Source organism: Dendrobates tinctorius, unplaced genomic scaffold, assembly GCF_039654945.1.
Source record: "Dendrobates tinctorius isolate UK_male_01 unplaced genomic scaffold, ASM3965494v1 ptg000293l, whole genome shotgun sequence".
Taxonomy (NCBI): Eukaryota; Metazoa; Chordata; class Amphibia; order Anura; family Dendrobatidae; genus Dendrobates; species Dendrobates tinctorius.
In genome coordinates this window covers 26,597,530-26,614,868 of record NW_027361960.1, presented here as the reverse complement: position 1 = coordinate 26,614,868, position 17,339 = coordinate 26,597,530, and the positions used below count along the sequence as shown (strand labels likewise).

The 17,339-nt window shown below is 44.6% G+C and overlaps 1 protein-coding gene across 1 annotated transcript in view; it reads left to right on the top strand.

Moving 5' to 3' along the window:
• LOC141072933 (protein unc-93 homolog A-like) overlaps positions 1-17,339 on the top strand; it is a 91,022-nt gene that overhangs the window by 57,012 nt on the left and 16,671 nt on the right. Inside the window, exons 6-7 of the mRNA XM_073560205.1 lie at positions 11,794-11,922; positions 14,771-14,970. Coding sequence (XP_073416306.1) covers positions 11,794-11,922; positions 14,771-14,970 — 329 coding nt within the window. The remainder of the gene's footprint in view (positions 1-11,793; positions 11,923-14,770; positions 14,971-17,339) is intronic.

Sequence of the window (17,339 nt, the reverse complement as noted above, 5' to 3'; positions counted from 1 at the left end):
GTGCCCCTTCCCGCACACTATACCACCATACACGGTGACACAGAGGAAGGTGCACATGATATTGAAGAGGAGGTGATGGATGACCCAGTTGTTGACCCAGATTGGCATCCATTGGGGGAAGAGGGTGCTGCTTCCAATAGCTCAGATGAGGAGCATCCACAGCAGACATCGACATCGCAACAGCTGTTATCTGGCAGGCCCGGAGCACTCCAAAGACAGGTTCCAAAAATCAAAAGAGTTGCTGGACAGCTTGTCCAGAGGGTCAAAAGATCACAGCGTGCTAGGCCGCAAAATGTCTGCCAAAGTAGGAAGAGTGCAGTGTGGCACTTTTTTGAACAAAATCCTCATGATCAGGCCAAGGATATCTGTAAGAAGTGCGCAAAGACCTTTAGCCGAGGGAAAAATCTGAAAAATTTGAATACCAGTTGCATGCTTAGACATTTAACCACCATGCACTTGCAAGCGTGGACACAACACCAAACCTCAAGTGCCACATGTGCAACTGATCACAAAGAAGGTAGTCAGCAACGCTACATTGTTTCCCCCACTGTAAGCCCACCGGTTAGCACAGCAGCAAATGTTGAGGTGTCTTTGCAAGGCCACAGCAGTCAGGGAATCCCACTGTTATATCATCGAAATACTGAATCTAGGCCATCAGAAAGAACACCAACTCCATCACCATCATCAACCCTCTCTCAGTCCGCCCTGTCCACCGCTACTTCCACCATATGCAGCTCTCAAGTCCAACTCACCCTCCCAGACACTATGAGTAGGTCAAGAAAGTACTCAGTCTCTCATCCGCGTACACTGGGTTTGAACGCCCACATTGCCAAACTAATCTCGTTTGAGATGATGCCCTATCGGTTGGTGGAAAGCGCAGCTTTCCGCGAACTCATGGCCTATGCAGTACCACGCTATGACCTACCCAGTCGCCACTTCTTCTCTCGCAAAGCCATCCCAGCCCTCCACCATCATGTAAAAGACCGCATTGTCCATGCACTCAAGCAGTCAGTGAGTGGAAAGGTGCACCTCACAACTGATGCATGGTCCAGTCGGCATGGCCAGGGCCGTTACGTGTCCATCACTGCGCACTGGGTTAATGTGGTGGATGCAGGGTCCACAGGGGACAGCGGTGGAGGGACAGTGCTGCCTAGCCCACAGTATAGGAAACAGTTGGCTGTAGGCGTTCGACCCTCCTCCTCCTCCTCCTCCTCCAGAAGCAACAGCTCGTCCACAGAGCGCAGTCGTACGAGCACTCCATCTGCAGCTGCCACTGTTGCACACGAGGTGTCCCCCTATCGAGCAGCTAGTGGAAAGCGTCAGCAGGCTGTGTTGCAGATGATGTGTTTGGGCGACAGACACACCGCCGAGGTGCTGGCCGAGTACTTGAAGCGACAAACTGAGTCATGGCTGGGCAGTGTACATCTTGAGGCAGGCAAGGTAGTTAGTGATAAAGGCCGTAATTTTGTGGCAGAGCATAGCCCTTTCAAAACTCAGCCACATACCTTGCTTGGCTCACACCTTGAACCTGGTGGTGCAGTGCTTCCTCAAAAATTTTCCAGAGTTAACAGCCCTGCTCCAGAAGGTGCGAAGACTGTGCGCGCACATCCGCCGGTCGCCTGTACACTCCGTTCGTATGCAGAAGCTGCAGCGATTGCTCCACCTTCCCAACCACCGCCTCATTATCGACATTGCAACAAGGTGGAACTCCACCCTGCACATGGTGGAGCGGCTGTGCGAGCAGAGGCAGGCCATAATGCATTTGTGGGAGGATACATGGCCAGGCACTTTGAGAGCAGACATGGAGTTGACAGGTGTGCAGTGGTCGAAGCTGAAAGACCTCTGTAAAGTCCTTCAGTGTTTTGAGGAATGCACACGGCTGGAAAGCGCAGACGACGCCATCCTAAGCATGAGCATCCCACTTATGCGTCTGCTCATGCAAACTTTGACGCACCTTAAGGAGCAGGCGTCTGCAGCCAATGTTGATGAGGAGGAAGAGGAGGAGGGAATCCTTGATGACATTCAGCCATTGTCTGCTCAGGGATCTCTCCTGGACGAGGTGGAGGAAGAAGAGGAGGAGGAGGATGATGATGGGGATGATTACTTAGGGGAGGAGGATGCATCTCATGGGGCAAGTGAAAATGTTGGCGTGGCAAGGTCTGGTACAGGGTTTGTGCGTGACTGGAGGGATGTGGATTTGCCAGAAAGTGCTCCTCCAACCAGCACTCGCAGTGCATCATTGACACCGGGAACATTGGCCCACATCTCAGATTATGCCTTGCAGATCCTAAAAAGGGACCCCCGCATTGCCAAAATGATGAACGATGACGACTACTGGTTGGCCAGCATCCTGGATCCACGCTATAAAGGCAAATTACAAAACATCATGCCACAGGAGAACCTTGACCTAATATTGGCTAATAAACAAGCAACTCTGGTAAATCGGTTGCTTGAGGCATTCCCAGCACACAGCAGCGGTGATGGTTCTGACACGAGCCGTATGGGCCGGGGGCAGCTTGGCAGAGGTGTTCATGGTGCACACAGCAGAAGTGGCGTTGGAGACAGGGGTTTCATGACAATGTTGTGGACTGATTTTTCAAGTACCGCTCACACAACTGGTAATACTGCATCGATGGAAAGTGACAGGAGACAGCAGTTGTCAACTATGGTTACAAACTACTTTTCCTCCCATATCGATGTTCTCCCACACAGGTCATTCCCCTTTGACTATTGGGCCGCTAAACTGGACACCTGGCCTGAATTGGCCCAATATGCCTTACAGGAGCTCGCTTGCCCAGCTGCAAGTGTGCTATCGGAAAGAGTCTTCAGTGCAGCTGGATCAATCCTGACAGAAAAAAGGACCCGTCTGTCAACCCAAAATGTGGATGATCTAACCTTCATTAAAATGAACCATGCATGGGTTTCCAAGGATTTTGTCCCACCTTCCCCTGATTACACATAGGGTGACAGAAAAATGGCTTGCTTTGGTTCACCTCTTCCTGGGACTTGACCTATTTCGCCTTTTGTATCAGCTGAATGTCCAACATCAACATATGCCACTTTCTAAAACTCCCTAACTGTGCTGCTGCCTCCCCCCCCATGGCCGGGGTCACCACCTAGTGCACAACACCGTGCGAGTGCCGTTGCCCTGGACAGGTGGGTAGGCCGACTCTTGGGCGCGGGCACTGGCACAGGGTCCCTCATAGTGCAATCAAGTGTCTCTGACGGTGGTGGTGCACACCCGCCGTCAGACACATGCCGTACTATGAGGGGCCCAGTGCCAGTACCGACGCCCACGAGTGGGCCCCCCTTGCTTGGGCAGGGCCCCAGCATTTGCAATCTTTACCTCTCCCTGCTCCTCCGCTGTGTAGTCTGGGCCGTCAAATCCATACTGTGCCTGATACCGTCTGAGCCTGTCTCCTGATGTATAGACATATATTTTGAATGTGTACGCTATCCATACATGTTATCCGGGGATACGGTACCCTTTCTCACCTTTGTGCAATCACGTGCAATCCATACTGGGCCTAACACCGTCTGAGCCTGCCTCCTGATGTATTGACATATATTTTGAATGTGTACGCTATCCATATATGTTATCCGGGGATACGGTACCCTTTCTCACCTTTGTGCAATCACGTGTAATCCATACTGGGCGTGAGAACGGCTGGCGAGCTGTTAAGCAAGCTACAGCACCTGTGGTTTGCACACGTAAGTTTTTCATTTTTTCAGGAATGACGGTTAGGCCTAATTCCGGAACTGTGGTTGACCTGCACTTACTGGGAAATCATCGTTCGCGGGTAATAATTGTAATCAGTGATCTCCATCACTAACGTTGTTCAGCGGGTTATCTGCACCTGTAAGCGACAAACGCTGGCCTTTTCAGTGTAGCGCACATGCAGCCACGGACATGTAAGGGCATGACACACCAGTTATTGGCCAATCTCATGTGCCAGAGCCTCACGTGTCCCTCTAGTAAGCCGGACTCGGACCGCGGGGCATGACGGAGTCTCGTTCGTTAACGGAATTAAGCTTGCAATGTGTGCATCTTTTCTGTAGCTGGCATGGTTGAGGTTTCCCAGGTGGAGTCGAATTTAACCGTAGGCTCCACTCCTGGTGGTGCCCTTTTGGACATTCCTTTAAGGTTCAGCTTTGCAACCATACTGCCCACGTAAAACAAACACTTTGCCTTCATGAACGCTGTTTGGAGGGTCATGACTCGTGGGAATAACGCCGCCCAATCAGTTAACCTGCTAGAGAGATCCTTCGTTGCTCCCAAGCATGACATCACACTCCCTAGGAGGAAGGTAATGCCACTGTGGTGACCGTACTCCTGGGGGCGACACAAGTGCACTGATGCCCAGCCACTGCTCGATGAATCTGCTGGTACATTGACCCAGACCACTACATTCCCCTCGCACGCTACCCGGCCTGAATCTGACCCTGATGAAACTCAGGTTACCCTTCCCATATACAGTTCCATCTTACACGGTGACAAAGAGGAAGCTGCAGATGAAAGTGCAGGTTCGGCCCACCCACCATCAGACACACCACCGTACTATCAGGGGCCCTGTGCCAGTGCCGTCGCCAATGAGTGGGCCCCCCCTGCTTGCTCAGGATCACAGCACTTGCAAGGTTGAAATACTGTGCAGTGAGATGGAAGATGGGGACGACGAGGAGTCCAGACTAGTACAGGGAATCCCTAGCGAGGAGACTTATTTGATTGTTTTCAATGTTGGGACAGCAATTTTTGGGGAGCACTATAATCTGGAGAATGATAGATGGGGCCCACCATACACTGGAACATTCCAAAGGTGGACATCAGACACTGGAGCAGCATTTACAGGGCCCATTATACACTAGAGCATTAGAAATGGGGCCCATTATGTTTGGAGCATTATTTGGGCCCATAAGACAGTGGAGCTTCATCCATGGGGACCAACATATACTGTAGCATTATGTGGAGCTCATCATATACTGTTTCAAACATTATATGGGACCAATGATTCTGTATGGAGAAATAGATGGGCCTCGTCATGAGATGTAAAAAGTGAAGTATTTTTCATTGTACTATACCGCTATTTCTCTGCCGTATCGGAGCATGACGAGTTGTGGTATGTGTTAAAGGGGCGCTCTTTCGCCCAGGGCACATGAAAACCTGGAGCCAGCCCTACCCCCCCCCCACAACTTTAGCCAAATAACCCCCATTTTTCAGTGCGTAACTTGTATTATGAAGTTAATTAAGGTTGACAAGCTTAAGTAAGAAGAATTGATGCTTTTGGCATTCAAATGGGCACTGTAGGTGTGTTTCCTGTCCTCCTCTCACTGCCGACTTTTATTCCCCATTGACTTACATTGGGTTTCGTGTTTCGGGATGACCCCGACTTTTCCCTATAATCGGCCGATCTTGCTCGACCCGACTTTTGGAAAAGTCGGGTTTCACGAAACGAAACTCGACCCTAAAAAACCAAAAGTCGCTCAACTCTAATGTCCATCTGTTTGGGTGGCTGTGGAGGCCTAATGAATATAACCAAAGGATGAAGTGAGTGACAGGAGTTTGAAGGCTGCTGACTCGGGGGTATCAGTGGAGATGTTGAAGTCACCCATGATGATGAGAATGGCAGCAGAGTGAAAGTCTAGAAGCCAGATGGAGAAGTGGTCTTTATTAGTGGTGAGCGAGTATACTCGTTGCTTGGGTTTTCCAGAGCATGCTTGGGTGATCTCTGAGTATTTTGGCGTGCTCGGAGATTTAGTGTTTGTCGACGCAGCTGCATGATTTGCGGCTGCTAGACAGGCTGAATACATGTGGGGATTGCCTGTTTGTTAGGAATTCCACATAGGTGTAACTTAAATAAGCAAATTGTCTCTTCAGAGGAAGAGGACTTGAACTCTTGTGCCATTATTAGAAGTAGCAATCATCCTTGAAATATGACTTAGAATAAAGGCCAAATGAGAATCTCAATTTGTAGACATGGTGTTTCGGGGTATCGCCCCTCTTCAGTACAAAGTATGAGATCTGATTTAGCTGGGTGGGCATAATCCTTGCAGGTTTTCTAAGAGATGATATATTGGATTATCTCAATAAGAATAAATTCATGACCCAACATAAACATGGGTTTATGAAGGATCGGTCTTGTCAAACTAAGCCTTTGATGCCTGTCTTGAAAAATATGATATTACAGGTTATGGGCACTAATTTCTGCAAGGGGATGTTGATCCAAGGAGCTAGTCTGATTTTTTTCAACTGACATTGTCTCACATCCAAATGCATGTACTTTATTCCAAAGACTCAGAAATAATTCTATATTTTCTATGCTTTCAAAACAAGTTTGCCTGCTTTCTATAGTAGACACCCGGCATTAAGTGTCGGCACTTTAACCCCCTAAATGCTGTGATCGAATGCGATTGCAGCATCCCGGTAGCAGGTAGAAGGATGACAACCTCTCTGCCCTTTGATTGGAGACTCTGTGGCGTGAAGCAGGGTCCCGATCGTAGCCATGGTGACCCGATATCATCACAGTGCATGATCAGCAACTTTCTTTGTAGTGCAGAGCTGACATTTTACATAGCATGGGGATACTGCTTCATCCCCATACTATATAAGCGATCAGCCAGAAAAAAAAAAATATTCCCATAGTGGGACAATGTAAAAAAGTAAAAAAAAGTAAAAACTTTTTTCTAAATAATTGTCAAAATATAAAAAAAAATCAAAATATAATAATAAAAAATCAAAAGTTAGTGTACCCATAAATAAATATTTGCATAAAAAAGTACACATATTTGGTATTGCCACGTCCAGAACGACCTGACCTATAAAACTGTCCCTCTAGTTAACCCCTTTAGTGAACACCATAAAAAAATAAAAATCAAGGCAGAAAACAATGCTTTATCATCATACTGCTGAACAAAAAGTGGAGTAAAACATGATAAAAAGGATATAAATAAACATGGTACCGCTGGAAATGTTATCTTGTCCTGCAAGAAATAAGCTGCCGTACAGCTCCAAACATAAACATAGCCAAGCATAAAAACCTGTTATAAATCTGGTATCGCTGTAATCGCACCGAACTGAAAAATATACTGCATGAGGAACATTGTAAATAGACAAAACCAATTATTCACCTGCTGTTGATTTTTTCACTCTGACTCCCAAAGATCATAGTAAGGCTCGGCACACATTTTTCCTGAGCTCTACGCTGAGCACTTACACTGGGGTTTCTGTGTAAATCTATGAAATACATGGAAAAGCTAAATGGTTCCTCACCCTCCAAAAGAAATTCAGCAAATTTTCTGCCTACTAATATAAATGCCTTTCCCTTACGAGCCCCACTGTGTACCTAAACCATGTATAACATCCACATGTTTGGCATTTCTGAAGCGATGAGAGCCCGCCTAACTTACGGGTGCATGTCTCCAGAAGCACAGGCTTGGCATGACATACTGATGGCTATAACATACTGGTCACTACAGCATACTGGTTACTACAATGGCAGTTTGTAATGTTCACTCGGTAACATTCATTGCTGCTTGTTTCTGGATAATACTCATGGAGTCAAAATTGATAGTACACACACACTTGAAGATAAATTCCCAAAGGGGTATAATTTCCAAAATGAGGTCATTTGAGGGCGGATTATGCGCTTCTAGCAATTAGGGTCTCTGTATATGGAGTCCGCAAACTGATCTAGGAAAATCTGTGCTTCACGAAGCAAATAGCGCTCCATTCCTCCCGAGTCTCTCCGCATGGCTTAGTAGTACTGTACAGCCATATATGGGGTATTGCCACATTCAGTAGAAATTGTGGTACAAATTATTGTGCCGTTTTTACCCACTTCTTGTGTGAAAATGTAAAATCTGGGGCTAAAGCAAAATTTTGGTCGTAAAAATGTAGTTATTTTTTCTTCACTGCCCAATGGTATAAAATTCTGTGACACACCCATTGTGTCAATATAATCACTGTGTGAGCAGGTTGTGGGATGCAGTGGCAGGCAGGAGACAGAGCAAGGGTTAACTGGGTTTTAATCAACAGTGGGATACTCCATGCAGGGAGGTAAAGGGTTAAACAGGGAATAAAATAGTTCAATGGTGAGATTGTGGGTAAGGTTAAAGAACAGTGAAGACAGTAGAGACAGTTCTTGTGGGGTTAACTTACCCTATCTGCTGATCCTCAGGCCATGGGTGTTGTGAAGCAGTGATGGTGCCAACAATGGCTGACACAACGCTTGTCTAAGTAGGTGCTGGAAATAACGGTGGTCTGCCTTCTGGCGGCAGCAGTTGGTCTCTGGTACCTTCCGCTGAGCCCCTAGTCCATGTACCAGTGTGGCTGGAAGGATGGAAGCCACAGCACAGTCTGAGCCCAACGTGGTCCGGCAAAGGTATACTGGGGAAGCAGAGTGCTGATAGCAGTTCCACTCTCGGTCTCTCTCAAGCCGCACCCCTGTGGTACTCAAGGGCCGGGAGCACTCAGCTTCTTGCTTAGTCACGATCAGCAGGCACACTGCACGTCTTTTCTCACAAGTTATGCTGGCAGCAGCGGGGATGCTCCGGCATGGGCCTACATTGTGCCGATGCTCGAGGGAAGGAGCGCTCACCCCTGTCTCCTGCGGGCTGTCCCTTCCCTTCAAATCTCCCTGTTCCAGCGCACGCTGTGGCCTCAGAGACTTAGCCACGCCCCCTGCTGCTAAGTGCAAAGGTTGTTCCGGTTCTCTAAGCTCTACCCAGGGCAACAGAGGAGACAGTCCTGACAGTTCCTGGCCCGGCGCAATACAAGTATCCCTGGTCCGGTCCTTCTTCTTACAGCTGCACCCCTAGATGAATTCATTGAGAGGTGTAGTTTGTAAAATGGGGTCATTTCTGGGGTTTCTGCTGTTCTGGCACCTCATGGACTCTCCCAGTGGATCATGTCACCTGCAAACCATAGCAGTGAAATCTGGCACTCCTTGCTTTCTGAGCTTTGAACTGTGCCTGAAAAATATTTCCCGATTACATGTAGGGTATTGGCACACTCATGAAAAAATGGACCTTGGTTTGTTATAAAAAAAATCCTACTAGCCCTTAGAAAAATTAAAAACTTGGGGCAAAAACAACATTTTTGTGGAAGAAATGATGTAATTTATTCTTTCTTGACTGCTCAATGGTATAAAATTCTGTGAGGCACAAGTGGTGTCAATATGATCACTGCACCCCTAAATTAATTCATTGGGGAGTGTAGTTTGTAAAATGAGTTCACATATAGGGGGTTTCTGTTGTTCTGGCACCTTAGGGGCTATGCCAATATGACATGGCACCCTGAAACCATTCTAGCAAAATCTGAAGTCCAATATGGAGCCTCTTCAATTCTGAGCTTTGCACTGTGCCTCAAAAGTACTATTCCTCCACATATAGGGTATCGGCATACTCAGGAGAAATTGCACAACAAATTGTATTGTGCAATTTCACCTGTTACACTTATGAAAATGCAAAATTTGAGGCTAAAATAACATTTTTGTGTGGAAAATGTGATTTTATTATTTACAGGGCTCAACGTTATAAACATCTGTGAACCACCTTTGGGTTCAAGGTGCTCACCACACATCTAAATACATTCCTTGAGGGGTCTAGTTTCCAAAATGGAGTCACTTGTTGGGGGTTCCACTGTTTAGGTACGTCAGGGGCTCTCCAAACTGGACATGACGTCCACTAATGATTCTAGGAAATTTTATATTCAAAAAGTCAAATAACACTCCTCCCCTTCAAAGCACTGCCGTGCTCCAAAACAGTAGTGTTCTGCCTCATATGGGGTAATGGCATACTCAGGAGAAATTTCACTACAAACTGTATGGTGTAATTTCTCCTGTTACCCTAATGAAATTGCAAAATTTGATACTAAGATAACATTTTTGTGTGGAAAATGTGATTTTATTTTCACAGCTCAACGGTATAAACGTCTGTGATGCACCTGGGGGTTCAAGGTTCTCACAACACATCTAAATACATTCCTTGATTGGTCTAGTTTCCAAAATGGGGTCACTTGTGGGAGGTTTCCACTGTTTAGGCACGTCAGGTGTTCTCCAAACAGGACATGACATCCACTAATGATTCCAGGAAATTTTACATTCAAAAAGTCAAATGACACTCCTTAGCTTGCTGAACCCTGCCGTGCGCCCAAACAGTAGTTTAATCGCTCATATGGGGCATCGGCATGCTCAGCAGGAATTACACAACAAATGTTTGGGTCAATTTTTTCCTGTTTGTTACCCTTGTCAAAATAAAAAAAATTGGATTTGAAGTAAATTTTTTGTGAAAAAAGTTAAATGTTCATTTTTTTTACATATTCCAAAAATCTCAAACACTGCTGTTAGGAACACACTACGCCGTCATGGATTGAAATCTTTCAGGGTACACAAGGTCTCCCTGCTCATGCCAGCACATGTCCAGGCCCCTTTGAAGTTTGCCAATGACCAGATGGATGATCTATTGGAGGCACGGGAAAAGGTCATGTGGTCAAATGAGACCAAAATAGAACTTTTTGGCATCAACTACTCTTGCCATGTTTGGAGGAAGAAGGATGAGTGCAACCCCAAGAACAACGTCCCAACAGCGAAGCATGGTGGTGAAAACATTATACTTTGGGGTGCTTTTCTGCAAAGGGGAGAGGATGATTGCACCGTATTGTAGGGAAGATGGATGGGGTCATGTATAGCGAGATTTTGCATAACAACCTCCTTCCCTCAGTAAGAGCATTAAAGATGGGTCATGGCTGGGTCTTCCAGCATGAAGATGACCTAAAACACACAGTCAGGGCAACTAAGGAGTGGCTCCGCAAACAGCATATCAAAGTCCTGGAGTGGGCTAGCTAGTCTCCAGACCTGAACCTAATAGAAAATCTGTGGAGATACCTGAAACTCAATGTTGCCCAGCGACAGCCTCGAAACCTAAAAGATCTGGAGAAGAGCTGTATGGAGGAGTGGGCCAAAATCCTTGCTGCAGTGTGTGCAAACTTGGTCAAGAACTACAGGAAACGTCTGACCTCTGTAATTGCAAACAAAGGTTTCTGTACCAAATATTACATTATGATTTTCTATTGTATCAAATACTTATTTCAAGCAATAAAATGCAAATTAATTATGTAAAAATCATACAATGTGATTTTCTGGATTTCTTTTTTAGATTTTGTGTCACAGTTGACATGTACCTACGATAAAATTTACAGACCTCTCTATTCTTTGTAGTTGAGAAAACTTGAAAAATTGGCAGTGTATCAAATACTTATTTTCCCCACTGTACTTGCCTGGTTTAAACAACTTGATCAAAGCTCCTATTGTTCTAGTGTTTTCCTGTTATTTACCTAGGCCCATTTCCTGATTATTCTTTCATCTTCTCATTTTGCACCTTGACTGCCTTCCTAGTTCTGACCTGGCGACCTGACCACTTCTGCCAGTCTGCACCATCGGCCAGCAACTGACGCCATGGTTCCAACCCAGGGTTCCCTGTGTAAGTCCAAATCCTTGTACAGGGATTAAAGGGTAAAGACCAGGGCAATCCTTGGGATCTTATTAATAGAGCAACTAGTGCCTACCATGTGGTGGTTGCCATTTTTAGAGCTTTCATGTAACCACTGACAGAGCTTCATTAGAATAATCAAATGAATGGATGTCCATGTAATGCATAGACACATTGGGTCATTTTGGAAAATGCAGGTTGGTCCAAACCAGAGAATCACTGCTTTGACATCCATGCTGTATATTGCAATATGGTATATTCAGAGAGGTTGAAGTATGCCAAGAACCTTAATATTTAAAATCTTGTTTTCAGGTCTAGATGCGCCAAATCAAACTATATGTGGAGCAGGTGACTGCCCAGCTGTTAGCACTCAAACTGGAAACAATACATCTGGCCGGCCATCTAACAATGTTATCTACATTCTTCTTGGATCCTATACCGGTAAGTAGTGATACATTAACAAACTATTACAGTTTTACACAGTTATGAAAGGTTAAATGTCTTTGTATTTCACCTTTATTCTTCACAAGTATGTTTTTGGATAAAAAAAAATGGTAATAATGTATCCTATGTATAGTAAGTATTTTTAAGGGTCAGACGATGCATGAGTCTTCATCAGTTTTCTTTTACCATTGATGTCAATGAGAAGTGTAATGAAAAACTGCAGCATGCACCAGTCTCTTCCACATCTCAGATGAGACTTGACTTGTCCATTGAAGTCTATAGGTGTGAAAAAAATAATTAGTTCCCATATGATGCATTCATAAACCATATATATAGCATCCGATTTGTGCTTTTTAAAACATTGATGCATAAATACGGCTGCTACTCAGATGTCACACAGATGGCACAGGGATGGAAAATGCAGATACACAGATGGCATATGCTTGGAAAACGGATGACAATACAAAACAAAATCCTTTGAGTTTTCTATAAAATCAGTTGATTCTTCCTACACTTGCTTAACCCGAGCCTGAATTCCATATAGTTTTACTGTAATTTTACTATCAGCATTGAAGGTGCAGTGTAAGGCCAGGATCACACATGTGAGAAACTCGGACGAGTCTCGCATGTTAATACCTGGCACTGCCGCCAGCACTCAGGAGCAGAGCGTGTGGCCGCATAACAATACATGGAGCTGCACGCTCCGCTCCTGAACGCCGGTGGCAGTTCCGGGTATTAACATACGAGACTCGTCCGAGTTTCTCGCATGTGTGATCCCGGCCTAAGAGATAGTCTTCCATATTGTCTCAAGTTATGGCTCAAGCTGCTTATAAAACATCATTTGGGATCATTTACTGTTTCATTAATCTCCTGAAAATTGGAAAATATGAAGCCCTAAGGTTTACAACAAGCCAATGAAGATTTTGGGAGTGACAACATGAGCCAATCAGGATTACGCTCTGTCCATTCTGAAGTGGGTCCTATCTATTTCCTTATTCGAGTTGTATTTGTCTGTGTCCCAGTCCTTCCTGAAACTATTCCTAGTCTGTACAGATCCCTAACCTTCCCTCTACCCCACTCGTGCCTGCCTGTGTCCCAGCCCTTCCCAAAACTTCTCCTGCCCCTCTAGTCTGAACCAGTCCTGCTGCACCTGCTGGAGTTCATCTCAACATCAGCCGGTCTTGTTTCATCTGCCAGTATACTCACTTCAATAACAGCCAGTCCAGTTGCACCTGCTAATGTTCACCTCAACGTCAACCAGTCCAATTGCACCTGCCAGTGCTAATCTCAATGTCAGCCGCTCCAGTTGCACTTGCCAGTGCTCATCTCTACATCAACTGGTCCAGTGCTCATCTCTTTGTCAGCCGATCCCGTCTGCATCTGTGGTACCTGTCATCTTACTCTGCCTGCCTGCATCTGTTGGACATTTCCTCGGGCTGCCCCAGGTACCATTTTCTAGGGGATCAGCTGCTACTTCCAGAAGCCGCCCTGGAGTGGTACCTGGTAGATGCCTGCCGCACAAGCCTGACCTCACCAGTAGAAGCTTCAGTGAACACCAAGGTAGCTGTTTACCCACTCCCCTACAGGGTAAGACTGGTGGGGCCACAATCCCCGATCACGCCAACCAGCCTGGGTGCGAGTCTTACCGTGCCACAGGGCTCTGTCCTGGGCCCTGTGTTGTTCAACATCTTTATCAGTAATTTTGATGAAGGAATTGAGGGTAAACTGATTAAATTTCCTGATGACACAAAGTTAGCAGGGATAGCTAATACTAGAGAAGAGAGTGAGGATTCAAAAAGAACTAAATAAACTGGAACTGTGGGCAGCAACTAACAGTATGGATTTAAACAGGGATAATGCAACGTCCTACATCTGGGCAAGAGAAATGAAAAACGCATTTACAGAATGGAAGGAATAGGGCTAAGCAAATCACATGTGAAAAAGACTTGGGTATACTAATAGATCATAATCTGAACATGAGTCAACAGTGTGATGCAACAGCAAAAAAGGAAAACACAATTAACAGAAGCATATAGTCTAGACTTGAAGCGATTATCCCCCTATATTCCTCTTTGGAATAGTGTGTCCAGTTTTGGGCAACACATTTTAAAAAACACATTAACAAACTGGAGCAAGTTCAGAGAAGAACGACCAGAATGGTGACCGGTCTGCAAGCAATGTCCTATGAGGAACGGTTAGAGGATTTGGGAATGTTTAGCTTGCAAAAAAGAAGACTGAGAGGAGACGTAATAACTGTCTACAAATATCTCAAGGGCTGTCACATTGTAGAAGGATCATCTTTTTTTTCATTTGCACAAGGAAAGAATAGAAGCAATGGGATGAAACTGAACGGGAGGAGCCAGAACATATATAAGTAAAAAACTTTTGACAGTTAGGGTGATCAATGAGTGGAACAGGCTGCCACGAAAGGTGGAGAGTTCTCCTTCAATGGAAGTCTTCAAATAGAGGCTGGACAGACATCTGTCTAGGATGATTTAGTGAATCCTGCATTAAGCAGGGGGTTGGACTAGATGACCCAGGAGGTACCTTTGAACTCTAACATTCTATGATTCTACTATATATAATGTCTGTACATTCTTCAAAAACACTATCAAATCCATGTAACACTGGATGGAGAAATGTAAAATATATGTTTCATTGTTATTTGCTCTTGACATAGATGTTAGGTTTGTTTGGTGATAGCAAAATTATGCATATTCAAACTTATCAGAACATGAATCTCAGCGTTTAAATCTTGGGTTGTGTATTTGTGTTGTCTATGTTGTATGTCCTTGCAATATACAAGAGATAAAATATAATTTACATATTTTTGTTTCCCTTTAAGGGTGTGGAGTTTTAGCTGTATTATTGATAATCATATTTTTGGATCAAATACAAGGAGACAGAGAACAAAAAGACATTAACTGTGGCTCCACACTTCTCTTAGCATTTAAGCATCTCAAAGATAAACGACAATGTCTTCTTATTCCACTCACTATGTTTAGCGGCTTTGAACAAGGCTTCATTGCCAGTGATTTTACAAAGGTATGCATCTTTGTTTTCTCAAATATATCTACAATTAATAAACGGTTAGCATTATCATTTGAGATTTAGTAAAGTCACTTTTCTATTTTAGGCTTGTGGTATTCTCTGTCTTTTTTTGCGTCAAATTCTTCAAAATGGGGCATGTGGTTCAAGAATTTTTTGCAAAATAGAAAATGCTCTTTTTTGTCTTTAACCCCTTACCGCTGAAGCTTGTTTTCACCTTCTGATGAGGCAAAATTTTCCAATTTCGACCATTGTTTCTTTATGTTAAAATAAATTTGAAATGCTTCATAATATCTTAGTGTTTTTTCATGACACATTGTACTTCATATTAGTGGTAAATTTAGGTTGATATGATTTGCGTTTATTCATGAAAAAGCAGGAAATATGATGAAAATTTTGAAAAAATGGCAAATTTTAGAAATTTGAATATGTGCCGCCTCCCCATACTTGCCCGCCGTCCGCAGGTTATTGCTGAATTGGAGTAGGTGTACGCCATTTTTTGCGAGTGCGCTAAGCATTCATAGCTAGCGCACGCGCAGTATGCTTTGCCCAACTGCGGGCAAAGCCGAAAAGCCGGACTGCGCATGCGCCGGTTAACTAAGCCCCGGAAGTATTTTGCTGTGTTCCAGGGCTTAGTTAACCGGCGCATGCGCAGTCCGGCTTTTCGGCTTTGCCCGCGGTTGGGCAAAGCATACTGTGTGCGCAATAGCTATGAATGCATAGCGCATGCGCAAAAAATGGCATACACCTACTCCAATTCAGCAATAACCTGCGGACGGCGGGCAAGGATGGGGAGGCGGCACACATCGGGAACACCGCCCATCGGACCGGACGAACCTCGTTTTCATCGCCCGCCAAAGAGTAGGTGACAGATTCCCTTTAAAACAGATGGTCACACCACTAAAAATAATTAATAAATAACATTTGCCGAATGTTTGCTTTACATCAGCATAATTTTTTAAACTTTTTTTGTTAGAAATGTAGAAAAGATAAAACTTTAGCTTAATTTTTCAATTTTTCAATCAAACTTACAAAATCTAACAATTTGACAATAGGTGGTTATTGTCCTCCAAGCAGGCTGCTTAAAGCAAATCTGTCACCTCACTAGCGATGACGTCCTCCTCCTTACTTCTGCCGCGGCTCCTGCGCAGGCGTACTTTATCTGCCCTGTTGAGGGCAGAGCAGAGTACTGCAATGCACAGGCGCTGGGAAAGGTCAGAGAGGTCTGGCACTTGCGCACTGCAGTACTTTACTCTGCCCTCTACAGGGCAGAGTAAGTAAGCCTGCGCAGGAGCCGCGGCAGAAGTAAGGAGGAGGACGTCATCGCTAGAAGATGGGAGGCGCCGGACCAGACCGCGACACCCATCGGACCCGATCCCCGGGTGAGTATAATCTAACTCGTTTTTCTTATCTTTCAGGTTACATCGGGGCTTATCTACAGCTTTACAGAATACTGTAGATAAGCCCCTGATGGCGGTGGCCGCATCTCATAGGGCAAAAATGAGGTGAGAGATTCCCTTTAAAACCACTATTCATTTGAATATTGGCGCCAGTGGACCCCTTTTCTTTCTAAACTTACAAAATCTATTTAACTTGGGCCACTTCAGTTTAACTCACAAGAATTAAAATAAATTTAGACAAAAAGTAAAAAATGAATTATTTTTCACAAAATGTTGCTTTAGCCACAAATTTTTCATTTTCACAAGTGTAACAGGAGAAATTGGACCATACAATTTGTTATGCAATTTTTCCTGACCACGACAACACCCCCATATGTGTTTAGAAACTACTGTTTCAGCACACAGCTCCAAATTGAAGGGGCACTATTTGAAGTTTGGAACACAATTTAGGAATAGATTACGGACATCATGTTGCATTTGCTGAGCCCCAGATGTGACAAAACAGTACAAAACACCTATAAGTCACTCAATTTTGAAAACTACACCCCTCAATAAATTTAACAAGGAGTATGATGAGCATATATAACATACAAGTGCATTAAAACACTGGAATGTGAAATTGAAAAAAATATTTTATTCCATAAAAATATTACTGTAGTCCCAATTTTTTTTATTTTCACAAGCGTAACCGGAGAAGATGTGCTGCACAATTTGTAGTGCCATTACTACTATGAATATACCACACAAGTGGTTAGAAACTACTGTTTGGATGCCTGGCATGGCTTAGAAGGGAAAAAGCACCATTTGATTTCTAGAGCGCAATTTTGGCTGGAATACGGTAGCTTGTGGACACCATGTTGCATTTCAAGATCCCCTGACATGTCAAAACAGCAGAAACCCCACATACGTGGCCCCATTTTGGAAATTACATGCGGCAAGAAATTCATCTATGGGTATTGGGAACAT